Genomic DNA, 22,172 nt, shown 5'->3' on the forward strand with positions numbered 1-22,172 from the left:
GGTTTACTCAAAGTAGTAAATATCTGCAGTATCCTAGAAACTAAAGATAAAAGTTGAGATTAAATCACCACGACAGTTTCTGGGAAGAGCCAGGTGCTTCTCAGAAGCTGCAGACTTAACCCGTTTCAAAGCTGTGCTTAGATCCTAATCGATGGTACGCTCAGCCTGATTTCAAGAATACCGGTCAAATGTGTCTGTTGGCTACAAAAATGTAACGTCTCCACAGAAGCCATGATATAGAGAAATGACAAGAGTTGTTTTTAATGACTATAAAGCAAAACCAACTCTAAGACCCTAAGAACCCTAACCACCTGAGAGAAAATAGCCTCTGGTCTCTAAAGCAAAGGATGAGATGACAAGTTTTTTACAGCTCATCTAGATAAACAAAAATCAAAGCAGCTTCCAGATTACAAACAGTCGAGATAAAGTCAGAATAAGAGAAAAACTAAAATCACCCAACATTTTTAGGCAAGGAAGTTTTAATCTAGAATAATTTTTCCACTTGCCAGAACCAGAAGAAATCACACTTTCCCTTCCCCTGATTTTGTTCTTTTTTCCACTCAGAAAATAATCATTTTAACTAGGACCACTGGAATTAAAAATTAAGCTGATCTAAAAATTTAACAGCACTGGGCAGTAAGACAAATCAAACTGCAGGCACAGCATGAGAACACCCTCTCCATTCCTTGTGCTGAGAGGCAGAGGTGGGTATTGCCTAAACCCAACTCCCCAGCTCCACGCCCGCCTGCAACCAGAGCATCTCCTTAAACAGGACGTTGCCTTTCTCTTGCCTTCACCTTTCCTTCCCCATGAAAAACCAAGCTTTATATTTCTGCTTTGAGGAATACCCCTGTGAATCTCCCACAGTTTTGCACTCCCTGTGCAGCGTGGCTGGAGCGGCCCAAGGTGTCGGTGCTTGTGGGGAAGCCAGCTGAGGGACCGTACCCAGCCCCACCGGCCCCCAGAGCCAGCACACGGCACAGCTGGGAGTGGGGAGGCAGCAGCCTGGAACTGGGGTGGCTTAGCCTGGAACTGGGGTGGCTTAGCCTGGAACTGGGGTGGCTTAGCCTGGCACAGATCCACACCTTTAGAAAAATGAACTTGAGGAGCTGTTTAAGGGAAACCATGAAGCACATTTCCTCCCTAATGAGTTCTTCCTCAAAGATTAAACCCTGCATCTTGACCACAGCAGAAGGCTCTCAATGATGACAGTATTTATTTTCTTTTTGAGCTCTACGAATTGTGCTGGATAAGAGAAAAATGTGTTGTATCGCAAAGAAGAAGAAACTGCTGAACATGCATAAAGGGAGTCACAGAGCCCTGATATCCTCAACACTGCAATTCACAGTCCTTTATATTTTCACAAGAGAACTAACCTCAGTTTTGTTACTGTTCTTGTCAATCAATTCCGAGGCAGGAACCTAAATCCCAACTCTTCTCGAGTAACACAGGAGAGGAGTGAATGCAGAGAGAGAAAAATGTTTTTATTTGTGCAACATCTCAAAAGCATTGTGTGCCCTGAATGAAATCTGCATGTATAATATTCTTGTAATATGACTGACAAAATAAACAAAATGCACAGAATTATACAACTAAGGAGGAAGTTGGCACATGGCTCAAAACTCCTCATAGGGAGAAAATGAAAATGAACAATGTGAGGCGAGGTTTCTGGAACAGAGCACTTTTATAATGATTTTCCAAATGTGTCTAGAAATACCTCGCAGCAAGAAGCATTCTTTGTCAGGAGAGTACGTTTCACTGGAAATACAAAAAAACTTGCAACAGTGCTGAGTGGAACAGCAAATACAGTGGGAGCTGGCTAAGCGTGACCTACATGTGTGTTTAAAAAAGACTGTGGTGGACAGTTGGGCTCGAGCCAGCCACGAAAGAGGGACTAGCTAGCCAGAAGGCTCAGATTCCTGCTTCCTGAAAGTTTAGGCACTTTGGTTAATCTTCACTTTATGGACAACTTCCGTGTTTTAATATGCTAGAAGAGTTAAAAAGAAATAAGAGGGAACTAAATGGATTAGCTTTTAATAGCCTCCCATGTCCAAGTTCCCCACGGCCTCTTTAAAAAGGCTAATAATAAAAAAAAATCCCACAACTCCATCCAGACAACTGGATGTTCTCAGTATTACTAGCTAGTCCCCAGATGTTGTCTGGCTGGGGGAGATGTCTCGCTACACGACATTATAGTTCTGGTTACAGGTGACTTCTACCAACAGCAGTGAACTCAGATGAATCCCTCACCGACCTTACTTATCTGGCACAAATCATGTGAGCAACCTTAAGAAGATACTAACATATTCCAAAATGTCTTGTCTTTGGGTGCTGGATGCTTTGCTAATAGGGGATAATAAATAGACTTCTTTAAACTACTAAAACCAATGTAATCATTCTTTTGCCGAGTCTTGTCTCTTTAGGCAGGTAATGACCATTCCATATATTATTATTTATCATACCATTTTGGTCTTTTTTTTAGTGTTAGATTTTCAGACTTCCGTTTTATTCCTTCTTCAACTGAAAAGGAATATTCTGCCAGGTCAGTATGTTTGTAATTGTATTTGGAGACAGTGTTTGGGCTCGAGATGACTTTAGGCCGATGAAATGGTATCATATAGGGAAGACAGAAGAAGGGCAACAAAATTTCCTAGCCGCTTCTGGTAACATTTCCAACATAGCGCCCTGCAATTTCACAAGACTAACTGTCCTTGCACAATTACAGTGACATAAAACTGGAAAATCAGGTTACGACTGGAGCTTAAAAGTCTGATGAGGCTGTATCCAGAAAGACGACTATGAGCACTTCCCTCTGAAATTCAGCAGGAATCAGATGGAAGGAGATAGCCTTGGCCATTTTTGTTTCCATTGTTTGGGTTTTCTTCCCAGGCAACAGCAAAGTGCCAAGAAGCTCACACATGGATTCCATCCCAAAATAACACCCGTCTGCTCGGTGAAACTATTAAAGCTGGGGATCATGGGACATTTTCAATGTAGTTTCTTTATTATTAATTTGGCAAGTGTTCTGCTTTCTCATAAGCTCGCCCATTCTGCCGCCTTAACACTCCCTCTCCCACCTCTCTCCAATGTCCGAAGCACTAAAGCAAAATAACGAGAGAGCCACATGCTGCTCTCCGCGACACACATGCCACCGCACGAGTCCAAGGAGGCTGCCCAAAGACATATGAGGACAGACCACGGCCAGCAGTGCCTACAGAGCCACCTCACTTACAGTTACATGAAAATACCACACATCGCCTATCCGAACGTCTCTGATGAAAAGAGCATTTTCAGACTGGTAAAGATTTTTTTCTCATTTGCCACCTCAATGAACTGATCATTTTAAAGAGACTTTATATATAGCTACCCAAATAGATAAACAGTTTCAAGCCTCATAGCCTAGTTTATATAACATTTCCACCTATTTGCAATCACTGATGATGCAGTATCAATAAAGCAAAGAAACAAAATTAGCAGTGAATAGCCCAGAATTTACGAATTCGAACAAACTAAAATACATCTTTAACCCTAGAAACCAAAACAACCAATTGGTAATCCTTTTGCTTTGTCATTATTAAAGTATATACCATTTTTTTTACCCAGGATCTCACTGTATATTAACAGCTTATTAACTCATATTACCACCATAAGATGCTTTGAAAGCAAACTGAATTACAAAACTATGAAGCAACTTATTCAATACTCTATGACCGGTCAGCAGGAGAATTAGGATTAGGAATCATGATGCCACATCCCCCATGCTAGCCAGTAAACAACAGAGCAAGAAAACAAAACTAAAACAACAACAGAAACCCCATGTTCAGGATGAGAAGTCTCAAATTACTCTGATGCAAAATGGTAAAAGCATCCCGAAGTCCGTATGTTTACCAAAAAGGCCATCTCAGCCTTACTGCCCTGTTAAGACAAAACCACAGAATAAAAGTAAATGCAAATACCTGTTTCCTGGATCTTGGTAACTGTCAGTAACAAGAGTGGATGGAACACCAACTTTTTCCATTATTTGCTTTAGCTAGATGTGGTTGCTATTTAAACCCTAAAGAGCTATGTGAGATAATCCAGAGGGTGCCTAGAAGTGCTCACTCCAAGTTAAAAAATAGACACTAGGGCAATTTGGTGGCTCAGAGTCAACCTAGTTCTTGCCTAATTACAATCACGTTAAATGACAGTACTCCTCCAGAACAAATGACCTAGTGATTATCCTCTACCCGGAAAAGTCAACAAGCAGTGCATGAGGGAGGCGGCCTCACAACCACACACACTAAGGAAAAGCCACCTAACAGCTACACATCCATCTTATTTCCGAATTAAAATGTATGTTGCCAATAGCACAGTAATGCCGTATCCTCTTACCAGTGACCTCTGCTAGAGAATGAATAACATCTAGCTTGTATATTAATTCATCTTTAGACCTCACCTCCAACAGGCGCCAACAATGTTGTATAACAAGGTTTGTGGCTGATAGTAACACTAGCTAACCAAAAGTCTTCGTTAAAGTCATCAGAAATACCCTGAAGATAAAACCCCACCACTTCTCCTCCCCTACAGATTTTTCTGATTCTTGATGTTGCTTTTATGGCCCTTGAACTCTACAGCATAGCATACACGTTCATATTCGCAAGCTTTGCTTAGTTCATCAGTAACCTCAATACTCTAATTTCTTAAGCAGCTATACAAACTGATCCAAACAGCAAGCAAAACTTTTGGGAGGAAAACAGCTATGAGAGGAAAACAGCTATAAATATTTGATTTTGAGCATTCTTGCCTGTGGCGTTCAGACATCATTATGATATAGTCATCATACTCTGAGTCAGTATGCATTACACCAGTTAAACCAGTCTCAACTGGGATTTCTGCCAAAAATATTATATGTTGAACATCCATCCATCAAGTATGATACAATAAGAAGTGCAACACCTGAAAAAACACATGAATGACCACAGTAAAATACGATTATTAGAGTGGCATCTTCAGAGCTAATTTTTTTGTATTTTTTTAAAAGTTTCATGCCCACGAGACCATTATTTTTATTTTTTAAGGTAAATTGTTTTGCTTGGATTGGAAACTTTTCCCCTTATTTTATGCTGCTTCAACATTTACAATTCAAGCATATAAAATCTGGCGCGGTTCATGAGAACCAGGAAGGTAAATCAATTGGTCTAGGTATCTCCACTGATATTTAAGTAAACAGAAGTAAACAAAGAGTGAAACAAGTTTTTAAAACTTCATACTTCAGAAAACCAAGCATTACTAGCAGCAGTTAGAAAATCCCAATGAATGACTTTGAGCCCAACCGGGCTTCCGACACTGGTATCAAAAGCTAGCCCCAGTTAGGCTCATCTGTAAACGTGGCCCAGCTGCCAAGCTCCTCCAGCCTTCCAGATTGGGCCCATAAAATCACTGGGACCAGCTTTAAGGTAAAAAAAATTAATAGTTTTAAATTCAATGTTCTTTTTTATTGTTTTTGTTTCGAAGTCACTTTAGATTCATGTTTTCAAGAACAAAAAGAATCTTGATAATGAATGCCTTGTCTTTTACATCTCTCTCTCATAAAATTGACAGTGCTTCAGCAATATCCAAGAGTCAGAGCATACTTGGACTTCACTGAAACAAATTTACATCCTAGAAGTGATGGCTGTGACCAGCACACATATTTTACATCTGAACAATTATTAAAATACTAAAAAATATAATATAAAACAACAAGGGGAAATAACTTCAGTCCTACTCTATCATGTTAAGTCTGCACTTATCTTTTAAGTAACATCACATCTGTTAAGACTAAGATAACAAAAAATACCACAAATAGAAATCTGACAACACTGCCTCTGGAATGAGGTTGTTTCAGATTCTTACAATACTGGATTATCAAAATAACTCCCATGAAACTGGTACACCAAAGCCATTAATAGCACAGATATATACTACAGTCTTGGCATCAGGTTCTCTCATTCTCTCCCGTTCCCTCCCCCTCTCTCTCTCTTTAAAAGAGGATAGTAATTTCAAAACAAAAATGTGCCTCCCCTTAATGTATTTCCAATGTTGTGCTTTCCATGAAAATCTGAAGTGCTAGCAACATTTCTGCCCAGTATCTTTTGAATAAGACATTTCTAGATTCTAAAAAGGGGTACTTAAACTGTACCACAGGCTAATTTTGGACTACCAGATCCCAGCTCCTAGTGGGAAAACCCTCCTTTATATGAGTGCACTCTCATCTTCCATAAGGAAATTCTTTCTGAAAGTAAAGATTTCTTACATGAGTAAGGGTAAACATGATGAGGACTTGAATGTGTGAGCTCTTAAGGACAAGTACTGCTTCCTTTGGATCTTGTACACCACTTAGCAGACTGTCAGCACCTAACCATAACAAATGTTGAGGAAGTATTTAGAAAAAAAAAATAGGCCTTACTCTGACTTCATTTCCATCAGTCTAAATCAGGAGTAACACAACTAAAGTCACAGGTAAAATTATGACACAAAGGTAAACGTGTCAATGACTTCAACAAAGTGAAGATTTTTTGCCAGGGAATGATATAAAATCCCTGTCTTTTTACGTGCTATATATAGTTACGTTCATTAGATGTTTCCATATCTGACAAACCAGCTGACACAGAGAGACTCAAATAATGCCACCACTTAAGACATGTTCCCAAACATATTCACTGGAAATTAGAAAGCTTCAGAAATGCATCACTGGATCCATCACTTAGCCTTAGACATTGCAACTTGCACAACCTGGCCTATCATATGATGCTAAGGTGTTTTTCTCTAATTAGATTCCATGTGGAGACTCAAAAGATATCACTTCCAAAACACTTCCTCAGAAATACCACCGTATATGAATCACAAATGCAATGTGGCATTTAAGCAAGAGGTTGGGAAACTTGACTTCTTTTTCTGTTTCTGTATCAGACATACGTCTCCCCAACTCCTGCTGAATATACACTGATCATCATACTGCATGACTTCTCAAATTAAACAAGCTAAACTTTGAAGATACACCTCCCACAAACACAATACTGATAATTACTTGATGCTGTTGTTTTTAACTGTGTAACGGTCCAGACATCTGATAAAGATACAGACTACATCCATCTTTTATGCTCTATGCCTGGAACCTTGAGAGCTGTGGGCTAAATTCTAGGCTCAACCAAACCTCCAATGTCATCTTGTGAAAACAATCTAGTGTCTGTACTTTGATTCCCAAACTATAAAATGAGAGTGATAACTTTTCTTTTATTCCATACTCTATCTTGTTTATTTAGACTGTAACTGTTTTACAGCAAAGATGGTTTTAGGCACACCTACCACAGAAAAGGAGGCTGAGATCTTGCCTAGCGCTTCTTCATGCTCCTGTGGTGCATGTAGAATCATACTAGATATAATGCTCAAACACTTAATTTCTGATCCCATTTGATTTCCTCCTTATTCGTATTTGTGCATTCCAGTGTCTAAGGCTATGCTCTCCCAGTGTGCACTGCAATAATTACTATAACACTTCTGCCACCTAGTATTTCTTGACTTGAAAGCTTCTATCCCAAAATCTAACTTTGATTAATCTTTCGACTGCATTAAGAAAGCATACCCTCGCTCGCTCTAGTACAAACAGTACTCTGCTGTTTGTAAATTCCTGCAGGCCAATACTGTGCTACCTTCCGAGTTCTCTTCTACTAACACTTCTGCAAGGAAGGTGAGAACGACTTTTCTGTTTTACCAACAAGCAAAAACGAAGAAATGTGGGGTTTATGCTTAGTTTATTTCCCTCTGACTCAGCATTTTAGTTTTGGGGTTACATGAAGGACTTACCGGTGATAGGCTTCCCGGCGGTACTTTTTCAGAGCATGGCCATCCATGTTTGCAGGGAGATCTGCTGCATTCTGGAGTCGGTCGCTCCATGAGGTTGTCATCTTCAAATGCTTATTTATTTCTGAAAGAGGCAGAAGAGAAAAGCTTGCTTAAGTTCAAGGTTTGTTTCACCAGAACGTTGTCTGCTTCCTGGTACGAAGAGATGCAATGCCACTCAGGAAGTCTTACAAAGCACCGGTGGAATGATCTGAGTTTGCAGGTCAAGTAAGATGCTTTCCTCTGAGATGTTTGATGAGATAGGGTGTTAAAAGAGAGAGCTGGGAAGGCTTTTCCACGTGGCTGGAACTGCAAAGACAATCCTATCCGTTGTGGTGAAAATGCATTTAGAAACAGAGACCTTGTTTTCATTGCTGAAAAGGGGTATTTTTTGACCCTAGAGTTACTAATATGCATTAGCTACAGGTGATGGAAAACCTACCCTTTATACACGAGATAAGTTAGGCAGGGCAAACCCTACAAACCCCAGTGGGACTGACCTTGCCACTTTTACCACACAGTAAAAATAAAGAGCCTTGTCCCTGGCCATTTGATCTCTAAGCAAAGACGAAGCTTCAAACTGATGCTAAATTAGCAGAAACAATTGGAAGGAAAGTAGAAGGATGATCTTTTGTTCTCTGCAGGTCAGCCGCATCCAGAGAGAGCAAGAACACACTGCAAACCTGTAACACCAGCAATGCAAATATTCCCCAACAGATCTTCACAAACATCTGCACCCCTTCACAAGTACTGGTTGTCAAAACCAAACCACCGGACAGTCCTTCTCATCAGGAAGGCCCTGCAGCGAGGAAACACTTTTCCCAATTGTGTTATCAGCACACTGGGGCGATCCTGCTCACCCCCTCCTCCAGCCAGACGCATGTCCGGCTGTGTCCCTGGCACCAGGTGGGGTGATGAAGCAGCCCCACGGTGAGTCAGTTCAGCTCAGCAGTCCAAGTCCTCACCCATCAAAACTAACCGACCAAAAGCGAACAAAAGCTGGGTAGTTTGCCACTGGTCAGCAGGCTGAACCCAGCTCAACCTGCCACACCACTACCATCAGAGCCGGTGCGAAGAATGGGGTGGGAGACGCATCCCACAGTTACACCAAATTAGGTATAACATGAAACCACATTCTTGTGTAACCCACACAACTGCTGGACCGCAGGGCTTGGCTTGTTTGCTCTTCCTTAAAAGAAACAAAACCACCCACAAGCTACACGGGTAATGATACAGCAGCCATTTCTAGACACCTTTAAAATATGACTGCCCTCATTTTACAGAAGGGAAACTAGATGATTTCAGCAAAGTAGAGAGTAGAGTAAGTGTCCAAGCCGGTGTTAGAAGTCACGGTGCTTTCGGCAGTCACGAGGAGACCTGGTCCTAGAGGAGATCTGTATAATTTTTTAGTTTTAAATTTGATTAAAGAGCAACAGTTGCAATTGTCACAGCATTTGTTAGTTGTTGGTCATAAAATCATTTATGACCAGCAACCTACTAGCTGCTGCTCATAAAAATCAAACAGACGGCAAACAGCTTGTCTCTAAAAAATATGTTCCTCCCTCCCCCAGCATTCTCTGCTTGTCTCCCGGTTACTATAACCAAGGTTTACAAATGCATCTTCTGCCACATCCTAAAGGTCACCAAATTTAGGCCCTGGCAGGCAGCCCAAGGGACCGCATGCCAGAGCTGAGAGCTCTCCCCCCCGAATTCCCTGCAACACACCCAGGAGAGGAGGTCACCGCAGCGAGAGGGCGACGGGCCATTCCAGCCAGCCGCAACTTCCACAACAGGGCATGCAGGGAGAAGCCGCTTCTAAAATAGCCCAGGCCCCAGCCACCAAGGGCTTTTAAGTAATTACCAGCTATTTAAGCCGTGCCCAAAGGCAGATGGAAGGCAGCACAGGGCACAGAACTAAACAGCCCGCAAGCATCAACCCGTTCCACTTCAAAGGCAGGGCACTGCCTGCAGCAACGCTCCTTACGGGCAGCAAGGGCTGCAGCAGTCCTGGAGGAGGAGAGGGGCCTCGGGAGAGCAGCAGTGCCCATGCAAGAGTGACAGACTCCAGGTCAACAGCCGAGAGACGTGTGGCACAGTGAGGGATCTGGTATGACCCCAAGACTGCAAACTACAGAAAGGGCTTGTGTCCTCAGAGGGTGGAAAATCATCTACCCCATGGACGTTTCAAGATGGTCCAGAACATCACCACCTTGGTCTTACCTGGAGATATTTTAAAGCTACTAACCTAGAGCTACAGATTCAGATCCAAAAGACATATACATTCAAGATCTCTAAAAGGCAAGTTAAATAGCTCTGAAAAAACTGTTGCATGGCTGGCCTTATGACTCTTAGACAGGTCCGGGTCTAGGTCTTCCAGCTGAAACAAGTCCAAATCCAAGCTTCCTGCCATTTAGAAGGGCTACACTATTCTGCTTACCCAGCCAGACACATAGCAAGATTCGAAGATCTACACCCACAGCCAAAGCCAGAGACTTTCCATTCTGCCAGCCTCTTCTTCCCACTTCATCTGCTTCCCATCACCATCATACCACACCAGCGATGCTGACACAGGTACTAGGATAGGACTGCTCCCAACGGCCATCCACGCCAGACACCTGATAGTTTGCCAATAGTATCCTACAAGATATCCTAAAATCCAGATGGCAGAAGAACTTTAGCAGGTTACCTTTAATAAGGTAATCCTTTCTAAAATGAGGAATCAGTGAAGCAGTTTGAGCTCCTCTACAGTAGGAGAAACCAGACTCCATCAGACACGCACTGTGTGCGCTGGGATTCAAAAAGCTGAGACCTGAGGAAACCACAAAAATCTGAGCTTCCATAATTAAGCAAGAAAGGCCTGAATTATTTTAATGTTCCAGCAGTATTTTGCTGTAGCTGTGATGAACAGAGTTCGTAGGCAGCACAAGGTTTGTAGACAACGGCAATATCTTTTATTAGACCAACTGGTATGGCTGGAAAAAATACAAGCTTGGGCATACAGGCTTGTCTAAGTTTTCAAACTCTATCAGTTGCTCTAATAAAAGATATTACCTCTATCTTCAGGCTTTGCCCTGATTTATTTATTAAAATCTTTCTTTTAATGTTCACACAGCATAAAACAAAAAAATCTTATGCTGAAGTTTTGTATTACATGAACTCAAAGGCACTCGTACAGCTTAGCAGGCCCCGCTGGCAGTGTGACAACAGGTTACTGCTCTGAAAGAAAACAGTAACAACTGACAAAAGAGATTGTGATGGATGTTCCCCACCCGAAAGTCTTACTCACACAAAAAGTCTCATGGACTTCAATGAAATTGTTCTGATGCTTCAAAGGTGTAAAAATCAGCCTACCTGCGTGGGTAAGAGATATGGGACCTGATCCCTGAATACAAATTCCTTCTTCCAAATAGAGAGAGAAAAATAAGAAGGGCTGAATCACTCCATACACTTGTAAGCCACTGGAATAAACATCTAAGAGAGCGGGCAGCCAGCCAGGCAAGATTCTCAACTCCGAGCAACTGAAATACGATGCATCTTTCTTTAGTTACAAATCTATTTTTGAAATCAATAACCTGTAAATAGCTTCACATAAAAATAGAAATCTTTACATAGATAAAGCATGTCAGAACACCTCCCCGTAATTTATTGCAAACATGCTCCTTGCTAGGGCAGTCTTAATTAAGCATCCGATAGCATTTATGGTACAGGGTTAATTTTGAAAAAGTATTTAAAATCTCAGCTTCAAAGCTTTGATACAGAGCTACTATCCAGCACATACGCTTTGGTCCAAAAGAACATGAGATTTTTAGCACATATTTTGAAGTAAGTCTATTTGCTTCTTTTGTCAGGTTTTGGCTGATTTCAAGTATTATCCATAGTGTATTTTTTTCAAGTACTTATACATATAAAATAACATGTCCAGAAGCATTCCCCTTCAAGTTTTACTATTATTTTTCTTATCTTTTTGGCCAACAAACAGTTAGAAATTTCTGCACCTGATAATACTTGATGTGTTCAGGTTAAATGCACTGCCTGTATTTTTTTCTGAGTTTTAACACTTTGATGATGCAATGGCAAATCAGAGGCACACGCACTAAAATGTAGACATGAACAAAAAAAGCAGTGACAATCCCACTTTGTCCAGGATATTCTCCAAGAGCTTATATAGTAGAAAACAAAAGCATCGCTAACCAATCCCAAGGTTGTAGCGTACTCACACTGATTTGCCATACACTGTATCTGCCTCTTCTCACACATTCTGCTTTAAGAATCCTTAATAACTTGCAAGTACGACCCACACATGTGTGTGCACAGTGGAAAGCGAACAGAAAGAAAAATCATCACACTTAACATTAGCTACTTAAAAGCTTTGTTTCTAGTTGGAGGCTGTGGGTGTACAGACAAGTCTCGTGGTACCCTTGCCAAGCCTAGAGCAGTTCCTGGCTCCCCACTGCAACGCTGCTCCATCTCAGGTGGCTTTGGGGGGTCTCAGCAAGGGAGTAATGAACCATGTTAAAATCCCGAGAAAGGGAAAAAGCAAAGTGAGCAGGATTGAGGTTGGCTTGTTCAAGACTCAGATCAAATTCCTGGTCCAGGTCATGGCATGGCCTCACAAACAGGGAGGGGAAAAGCAGTTTTTTTCTGCAGCTGAGAGGACTGTCCATGTAAGGGTGGTTAAGAAAAGTGAGTGACTCACTTTCCAGGAGCATCCCTCTCCCTCCACCAAGGGCAGAAGTAGCTTGCATCGAGGTTAGGCTAGACACTTGAGACAGCTAGCATCAGAGGAGGTGAAACCCGCTCAAGTTAGCATCATATCCTCTGATCCTCTGACAACCTGGGATGGACTGCAGAAAGCGGCCAGGACTGTGCCATCCGCCCCAACAGCATCTCCTACTGCCATGTGCGATCAGGGGCTGGGCAGGCTTCTGGCCTCACCCAGCACGGCAGCTCCTACGCCTGCGATCCCAAAGCACTTCACAAACTCTCGTTCACATAATACATTTAGGGGCAGCAAAAGGTGCTGTCCCCATTTTGTCAGCTAAGGATAGCAGGGCACAGAGAGGGTAATAACACAGGGCAAGTGGGAACCAAATGCAGAAGTCCCAATTCCTCAGTCTCTGTGCTAATAACCAGCCTGAGCTCCTACCGCTGTCAGGATGAATCACAGAGATACACTGCATCTTCCTTGCACAGTATACTTTAACATAAATTCAAATTTCAATATTTAGCACCAACTGGCAGACACTGAGAGGTCAGCTAAAAAGTATATTAAATATAATTTCATGCTTAACATTGCCAGCTTCATAAATACAAACATGCCTTGATACATGTGCCCTGCTTGAAACCGCACAGTAGGAATAATACCTAAACTGATACACCCTTAGCAAGCTCAAATCTCTACACATTCCTAAACACGCTTGACTTCTGCTCCCTATTCAAACCCTGCATTGACCCCTGGCTCTCCCATGTTGCACCCACACTCCCAAACTATTTACTCGTTTGCTGCGCAACCATTTCAGTCCCCTCTTCAACAGGACCATTTCGCTCTCCCCTCCAGCTCAGGCACTGCGCTTGATCCCACCCGCCACGCCCACGCTGAAGCTCTCTGCAAAGGCAATGAATCAGTTCCCGTATAAATACCAACAGTTACTCCTCCGCCCCTAACGTGCTGGCCCTTCGATGGCTACCTCCCTGGAACTGCCCCTTCTGCGCAGGCTCCCCTCTCAGCCAGCAGTGACTCAACTCCGCTACTGTCGGGAGGGAAGAGCCCTAAAACACCGCATGAACCCCAACTTTGTGTGTCACAAACTCACTGAAGGGATGTGGCAGACAAGAGACAAAGATGAGACATCTTAGGGCTGCTAGAAGGCAAGGTGACATAGACTTTCTAGAACTAAAAATGCCAACTAATGAGAAAAAAAGTGTCTGTTAAGTATTATTTCTGAAACCCAGGAGAACTATTCACGTGAGCTAAATACCGAAATCTCTGCTTACGCTCTGCTTGGGAAGAACAATGCAGAGAGAATGGGTGGGGGACTCCCCAGTCCACATTTTAATGCTCCTGGTAACTCAGAACTACAGGTCCCAGACGTACAGAAGTCAGTATGATCACAGAATCTAGGAGTACCATCAAAACACACTGGAAAACAGGACAAACTACTCCTTCAGCTCCTACCAGTGCAATGTAAAAAGAAAAAAGTCTTATGATAAACCAACTTGCAAAATTTGGTGGAGCTCCCACTTTTGCAGAGCTAAGGACAATAAAAAGGAGATTTTTAAAGCATGGTAGGAACAAGAGAAATCCTAGTAAGGGAGCAGAGGCATTATTGAACAGAGATGAGGAATAATGCAGAAGGCATAGAATTCTTCAAGAAATATTTCTAGTTTGCATTGAAAAAAAAGGATGATAGCGTGTTAATCCCTCGATGATAATGAAGTATGTCCCATTCAATTTGCAACCAAAGAGAATGTTACAGCATACACATCAGAGATGAACATGTTTAACCAGCCAGTTTGATAAAGTCTCCCCCGGCATCCTAAAATAATTAGCTGAATATATTTTAGGCTACGTCAGCTTTACCTGATGGCAAACCTAGGAAATGTACTGAAAATGACAACACTGGATTCAATTAATGAAGAATTAGAAAACAAAAATATAATCGGTCTTGGTCAAGGTATCAGTTACATTAGGTATCTAGAGCACGTCTACAAATTCTTGAAGACTGAGAACTATCTGTACATACGCATGACACAAACCCCAAAGCAGCAGGCTTCTGACTCGCTCCGAGCTGCAGGGATTGCACGGATGCCGAACGACGCTCCGATCTTATTCTGAATTGCAGCCGAATGCACCAGCTCCAACTGTGCGCACAGTTCCTCTCCTTTCCCCCGCAGCTCTGGGATGACAATTCAAACCACTCTGTTTTTTACTGCCAATGCTTCTGCTTAATAGCCAATAGCAAATTGTTTCCAAAAGGTGTTTTCAATTAGTGATGCTTTTGGAAAATTAGTATGTCCATGACTTGAGATCTCTGGCAACACTGGAAAGCCCACAGTTTCCAAATATAAGCAGTGAAGCTTGTAAATGACCTAAACCAGAAAACTGACTTTTTTTTTTCCTCCTTGTGCCTAAAGTTAAGTTCTTCACTTGAAGAACAACTACTTCTGGGTGGCTGCCTCTCTGACAGCAAGGCTTCAGATTCAGGACAAAATACGCTCTTCCTATCCATTCCCCTGGACGAGGGGATCGAGTGCTCCCTCAGTAAGTTTGCAGATGACACCAAGTTGGGCGGGAGTGTTGATCTGCTGGAGGGTAGGAAGGCTCTGCAGAGGGACCTGGACAGGCTGGATCGATGGGCCGAGGCCAACTGTATGAGGTTCAACAAGGCCAAGTGCCGGGTCCTGCACTTCGGCCACAACAACCCCAGGCAACGCTACAGGCTTGGGGAAGAGTGGCTGGAAAGCTGCCCGGAGGAAAAGGACCTGGGGGTGCTGGTTGACAGATGGCTGAACATGAGCCGGCAGTGTGCCCAGGTGGCCAAGAAGGCCAACGGCATCCTGGCCTGTATCAGAACTAGTGTGGCCAGCAGGAGCAGGGAGGTGACCGTGCCCCTGTACTCGGCACTTGGTGAGGCCGCACCTCGAATCCTGTGTTCAGTTTTGGGCCCCTCACTACAAGAAGGACATGGAGGTGCTGGAGCGTGTCCAGAGAAGGCAACGAAGCTGGTGAAGGGCCTGGAGCACAAGTCTTATGAGGAGCCGCTGAGGGAACTGGGACTGTTTAGCCTGGAGAAGAGGAGGCTGAGGGGAGACCTCATCGCGCTCTACAACTACCTGAAAGGAGGTTGTAGCGAGGTGGGTGTTGGTGTCTTCTGCCAAGTAACAAGCGATAGGACGAGAGGAAATGGCCTCAAGTTGCGCCAAGGGAGGTTTAGACTGGACATTAGGAAAAATTTCTTTAATGAAAGAGTGGTGAGGCCTTGGAACAGGCTGTCCAGGGAAGTGGTTGAGTCACCGTCCCTGGAAGTATTTAAAAGACGTGTAGATGAGGCGCTTAGGGACATGGTGTAGAGGGCATGGTGTGTTGGGTTGACAGTTGGACTCAATGATCTTAGCAGTCTTCTCCAACCTTAATGATTCTGTGATTCTATTAGAATATTAAATTACTTCCAAGAGACACTTCAAAGCGCGCTCTCAGCTCATGATAATACTTGAGGTTGGCTTTAAGCAGGATAATTCTGTATGCCCATTACAGAGTATTAAAGAGGTAGAGATCTGCTGTTAAGAACCTGTTAGGGTTAACCATAGACACATGTATTGAGCTCACAGTAGATCCCACTTGCTGTATACAAAGACCCACTGGATTACGTTAGATTGATAACACTCTCCTTGCTCCATAGATTGTACTAACCCTCCCAGCTCCAAGCTTGCAATCTCCGACGCTGGCTTTGAGTCCTCCTGTAGGAAGGGGGTAGCTGTTTCTCTTGGGCACCACCGCAGTGCTGACATCAATAAAGCTGCTTTTTCCAAGAGCGTGCTTTTAGTGAAATTGGTAAAGCATTCCCAGTCATACACTTATTTGAGTATGGTCGACTGATAGATGATGGTAACTCATGGGTTATTTCTGGGTGGGTTAGGTGTAAGAAGGGAGAATGCTACTCATGTGGTTTATTATAGGATTTGATTTAATTTCAGGCTGAATTTTATCTCTGTCATAAAGCCAGATGCTAAAGCAATGGCTATATATCAAATATGTTGTAAAACATATTTAACAAAACCCTGCTTATTTCACATGGATTTTTTTATCAGACTATTTCTACTGACAACCATATCCACAGAGTGGCTGCACAGTGTCTAGAGCTTCAGTAATAATCCAGGACCCAAATGCATTAGACGCACTAAAAAACACAGACAGATACATTTGGAGTTTCTTCGGGTGACCATCCATTTCTATCCAAGGAGTTCTGTTCATTCAGGAACTCCAAGGAGCACTAGTTATTTAAAATATTTTAAGCATTATTTAATTATCATCAATTTTATGGATGGCTAGAAAGTAATTTGGAAAACTATGAAATCCACAGTGCAACTTTGTGAGGAGCAAACCTCAAATCTGGCCCGCTCTGAGTACCATGAGACCATCCATTCTCCTCATTTATCTGTAACTGAGTTTACTGCCTTGAAACGGGAACCACAAACTCTCCAGTGAGCTAATTAGCATACTTTCTAGCTTCCATATAGCTCGTGCTTCTCAGTATTTCCTGCAGAATTACCATTTTAGTTAAGTCATTTCCAACAACACGAAGAGTTTGTTAGAGGTAATGCTAGTTCTCCACTTCTCTAAGTCCAGTGTGCCTCGTATCGTCCCACCGCTAGAAAAAAAGGAGGACCACACTTAAGGAATGTGAGACTTGATCGAGAAGAGCAAGAGCTATGCCACAGAGAAGAATCAGCGAACATGAGCTCTCAAAGAAATGCTGCGACTGCAGGTCAAATACGATCCTTGGATGTACAAGGCTACCAAGCAGGACTCCATGTGCCTATCCGTCACTGCTACAAACGCTGCTGGAAAGCTGTCTTCAGCCAGCTGTCCCCATTCAAGAACGCTACTGATTATATTGAGGAAGGAATAAAGCTGTGAAAGAGAGTAAGGCTGGAGTGGAAGATTGCCAATTTACAGAGAGCGGATCTGCAGGTGATTTGAAAATAGTCTAGAAGCATTTACGTACAGGAAAGCAGCGTGACTGTGGAGGGCTCTCAGTCTAGCAATGACAGAACAAGAGCCCATGACTGGAAATTAAATAAATCCACACAAAAAATATTAACAGAGAGGACACTTAATTATGAAACAACTTAACAATTTCTGAAGTAGTTTTTCCATCACCAGTCGGCTCTGGGAGGGGGTGATGTTTAAATCCTTTTTTTTACAGAGTCAAGAATTAATGCAGAAAAGTCAAACAGCCTGAGCTACCCAGCAGGTCAGTCAAACTGAGTATCATGCCTCAGGTGACTCTCCCTCACCTTATAAATCAATGTATCAGTGAATAAGAGGCTGAGGCACAAGCAATATTGGGAAGAACCCTCCAGAGAGAGGTTTAACCTGGAGAGAGGTGAATGGACAAACAAAGGCTCTTCTGAGCCAACACGAAAGTAAACCACGCACCCTAATGGCCCTGGGAAACTCGCTTCCTTGGGAAAAAGTCTTCAGCAGCCTGCAGCAACCTCTGCTGCGGAGGTTCCCAAACTGCGGTCCAACTGAGTGCCTGCCAATAGCAAGCATGGACCTGGCTAAGAAGATGTTGTTCTCACTGCTTTTTGTTTCCAGCTGTTAAATTCCAGTAAGAAACCCGTAAGATAATTCAAATATTTTACTCACGCTGTTTACCCGTAAGCAATTGCTCTGGTTGCACAGGGTCTTGAAAGATTAAAAACTAGAGATGAATTTGATCCCTCTGCTGTAATACAGTCTACCCTAAAGAAAATATTTAAGAGTTCCTATGTATTTGCTTTAGCTGAAAACTGGGAGGTAATCTTTGATGCAAATGCCCACCAAAACAGGAATTCAATGTTTGACTGATATCTGCAAATACTGCAAATATACATTGCTAAAAAGATGAAGCATGACGGCGTGCTAGCTGAGCTGCAGGTTAACATACACAGCCCAAAAGGGAGAAATGTCAGCATGGAAGTGAACACACTGAATTCTGCAAACCAGAAAGGAAAGTCACTTTTCAATTCCAACTCTGTTCTTTTACATCAGCACAAGCTGAAGCACCTTTAGCAACAAATAAACTTGCTGGCAAGAATTGACAAATATAACCCCTGGCTACTCAGCAGCCAGAACACGGCTCCCCCTTCTCAAAGGAGCCTGCCGGTTTCTTCTGTCCCCTTCAGATTGTTGCCTCTAAGTAACACTCTCTGTGTTCAAACCTGTGCGAGGATCTATTACCAACTCGGGATAGCTGAACACCTCTGTGTGAGTTCGTTCCCAAAGAGAGAGAACAAGATGAGACGTGCCATGCCCAGAGAGAGAACTGGAAAGCCATCCATCCACATACCGATTTCAATCCAAGGAACAACTGCCACTCTAATCTGCTATTAAGGATTATACAACAGTAGCTCTTTTGGCAGCAGATCACGGTGTTTCAAAACAATGACGCTTTTCATTAGATTCCACTGTGTTTCAGGAAGCAAAAACAGACTTAACGGGCCTTTCCAGAAGTGCAGTAGCAACCGACAAAGTATTTGAGGTGCACAACTCCGATCAGTAGCACAGTCATTCTGAAAGCATGCAACTGGGTCAGCTTGGATGACGTCAACAGCCAAAAGTCCTCTTTATCTTCTCAACACTGAAGGTGAGGAGGACATTTTTATTGGCTTTCCTTACTGACTGTGCTTACTGGTAAAAAACCCTCTTGTCTCTGAAGATCACGGTCCCTGCTTCATTAATATTTTATAGAAAAAGCAAAGATACTGAAAGCTTATTCTGGCTTTTTTCTAATCTTTGAAAGTAAAAGGAAGAATAAGGATGATTTTTTAAAGACACTTGAACCCGCTTCCATGCTGGATGGGCCCTCTCTACATGTTTATGGGCTACATAAACAGATGTGACAGCAGAATCAGCATCAGAACCATCTCCGCAGGCTGGAAACATGACTTCCCATCTCCAGCCTTGGCTGAAGGCGGTCCCTGCTCAGCGCAGGTGTGGATAGCCAGCTGGCTAGTCAGCGCGAGTCGCAGGGCTCTGGACACAATGCTCGTCAAGGGACGTGCTGCTGAGTAAAGAAGCTGGCATACTGGAACTGGGGAACACTGGCTCCTCCTTCATAAAAAACGTTACTGAAAATAAACACTGAGACCAACAGCTGAAGATGATCCGGTAGTTCTGAGAGGTGCTCTGTCAAAACCAATGAGAACTCTTTTTTTCCTGCTAAGAGTTTTCTTTCTCAGCGCCATTGCCTTCTCCTCCCACCTTCTTTAAGGAAAAAGCTTACCAAATGGTCATATACTAACTTGGTCTCTCTTCCTTTTGAGATCTTACCCACCAATAACAGGCAGATCATTGACAAAAAACCCCATCTTTCCAAAAGAAGGAGGATGAGCTGAGCACTATGGAACTAAGCCAGACACAGGAGAGAAAGCCTTAATACCCAACAAGGCCACAGACTTCATGTGCAAAACTCGGCCGGTTTTCAACTGGCCATTTGTCCACAAAACACAAACAAGATAAAATAATGATACTGCTCAGTTATAAAGGCCACTGTGAAGATGAATACAGAAATCATGTAGTAAATAGGTTCTTGATTCTCAGTTATCCTAACATATAGGGCTTTAGACGCATACTAGCCTACTACACATTTCATGGGCTTCCTACTTTTGTCCTTAAGAATGGTTACCCATCTCTCTTCCAAGAAGCTTTCCCTGGGGCTGATCTAGCCTTTCAGGTGAGAACGGCAAGAGTCTTTGCATCCAGGCTCAGCTCATCAAATTCACTCCTGGGCTGGCTCTAACTCTCTCCTGAAATGCTGACAAAGGCCAGAAGTACAACTCCCTCCTTCTCTATGTTCCTCCTAGTTCAGTAACCACAGGTAGCCCTCACCTGAGCCACACAAAATCCTCTTTCTCCCCAAACCAGAGGTTGGACATGTACTTATCACTCATCACGGAGATCAGAAAGGTGTGTACTCAAAACCTTTCCTGCACTCTGTTCTTATCAAGCAGTCCCACACAGCAGCTCCTGGCCGATGAGAAGCAAGCTACACAGACCTACCAACTGAGCGAGCACAAAGATGAAAAAACAGGGAATGTGAAGTCTGTAGGTGTTTGGAAGTGTTCTTAAGGTGTGAAGTTCCCCTCTGCTTACAGAGCACAATTAATTTCTTTTCTGACCTGTTTTTTTAATCAGAAGCAAACATAGCAATTATAGTCTGCCTGATTACAAATGAAATTACAAGTCTGCCCTTAGGGCACAATAGTGTCCCTACCTAGGTGTTATCAGCCCCCAAATCTCATTTAATCTTGACAGATGTATAGTACTGAGGCACCACTGCAGGAAACTCTATAAGTAAATTAATTTTACAAATACTTTCTCTGCAGTATTCCCATGCTTTTCTGAAAGACTGCTAATTCACACAGCATTTCTTAGGCAACCTATGTAACTTAATTCAGCAGTAAAATAACTGAACATCTATGATGACTTTAAGCTTCTGCTAAGTCTCTGGCTTCTCTTTGATAACCTAACTGTCACAGCTTTATCAAGTGATACCAAAGGCCTACATTATACTGTTTTCCAACTGTATCAACTTTTTTTCTTCGGAAACTTTTTACTACCCCGTCCAAGCAAAACACAAACCACCAAGTTCATTTGAGGAAAACAAAGTCATCTTTCCATAGTCCCTTCAGCCCACTGTTTTTTAATAGGTTAAATCAATCCTTCTGACATAGGAGACTGTTCCCTGGCAGGAGCTGAGGAGGACACACATAGTGCTCTCTCTGTACTTGTCTCAGCATAGACAGTGCTCAGACGGAACACGGATGAAGTGACAAACCTAGTCCATCAGCTGTGACCTGGAAGAAACGGGTGAGAAAACATTAACAAACAACTAAGAAGACATCGTCACCAGAGCCGAGAGTCCTGACGCTGAACTGGGCGCTGAACTCTGGCCAGGACTTCTCTCTTCAGGGAACCTCAAGCATCTTCTTAGTGTAGACCCGAAGACTCATTCAACAGTGCAGTCTTGTGCTCCTGCTGCGGATGAGCGAACAGCTTGAATCCCCAGGGTTCTGAGATGCCTTTAAAAAATGTTTGTCCCAAGCAGAGTAGTACGACAGCTCTGATTCACCGAGAAGGACTTCTTTTTCAGCATGTTACCTGATCTACTGTAGCCGCTAAGAAAAAGCTGACTATGCGCCCAGCCAGCACAAAGCTTCTTGTGCAGCCACAGAAATGCCTCCTTCTAATTGCTTTCAAAACAGCAATTGAAAAAAATCCCAGCCTGGCTCTGAGCGTCACAACACAGGAAGATAGTTCTCTACATGTCCTACCTTTCCAGTATTTGTTCTTGACTCCACCAGCACACATCGATTTATGAGGACTGAAAGTGCTTTTTGTTACTATCTTTGTTAATATCTACTCACTAGATATTCTGTGAAGAAATCTGAGCGAAGAAAAATGAGTGGTAGATGAGTAAAACATTGTTAGTTTTTCATCATCCATTCCCTCCTGATTGCTCAAGTTTAGCACGCAGTTTTTTGGCCTTGGTTCATAAAATTGCCAGTGCAATATTGCAAGAGAAGTTACGATACATGTAAAACAA

At 42.8% G+C, this 22,172-nt stretch overlaps 1 protein-coding gene across 3 annotated transcripts in view; it reads right to left on the minus strand.

Annotated features, from left to right (window-relative positions):
- Positions 1–22,172, minus strand: part of NT5C2 (5'-nucleotidase, cytosolic II) — a 63,205-nt gene that overhangs the window by 33,512 nt on the left and 7,521 nt on the right. For 2 of the 3 annotated variants that reach the window (XM_075154949.1, XM_075154943.1), the window contains exon 2: positions 7,825–7,945. Coding sequence is in view for 1 of the 3 variants with exons in the window: in XM_075154943.1 (XP_075011044.1) it covers positions 7,825–7,925 (101 nt within the window). In the remaining 2 variants the exon portion in view is untranslated. Of the gene's footprint in view, positions 1–7,824; positions 7,946–22,172 lie in introns of those variants that run through there. The other variant, XM_075154948.1, reaches the window with a different exon arrangement.

Source organism: Calonectris borealis, chromosome 7 (genome assembly GCF_964195595.1).
Source record: "Calonectris borealis chromosome 7, bCalBor7.hap1.2, whole genome shotgun sequence".
In the NCBI taxonomy this organism is placed as follows: Eukaryota; Metazoa; Chordata; class Aves; order Procellariiformes; family Procellariidae; genus Calonectris; species Calonectris borealis.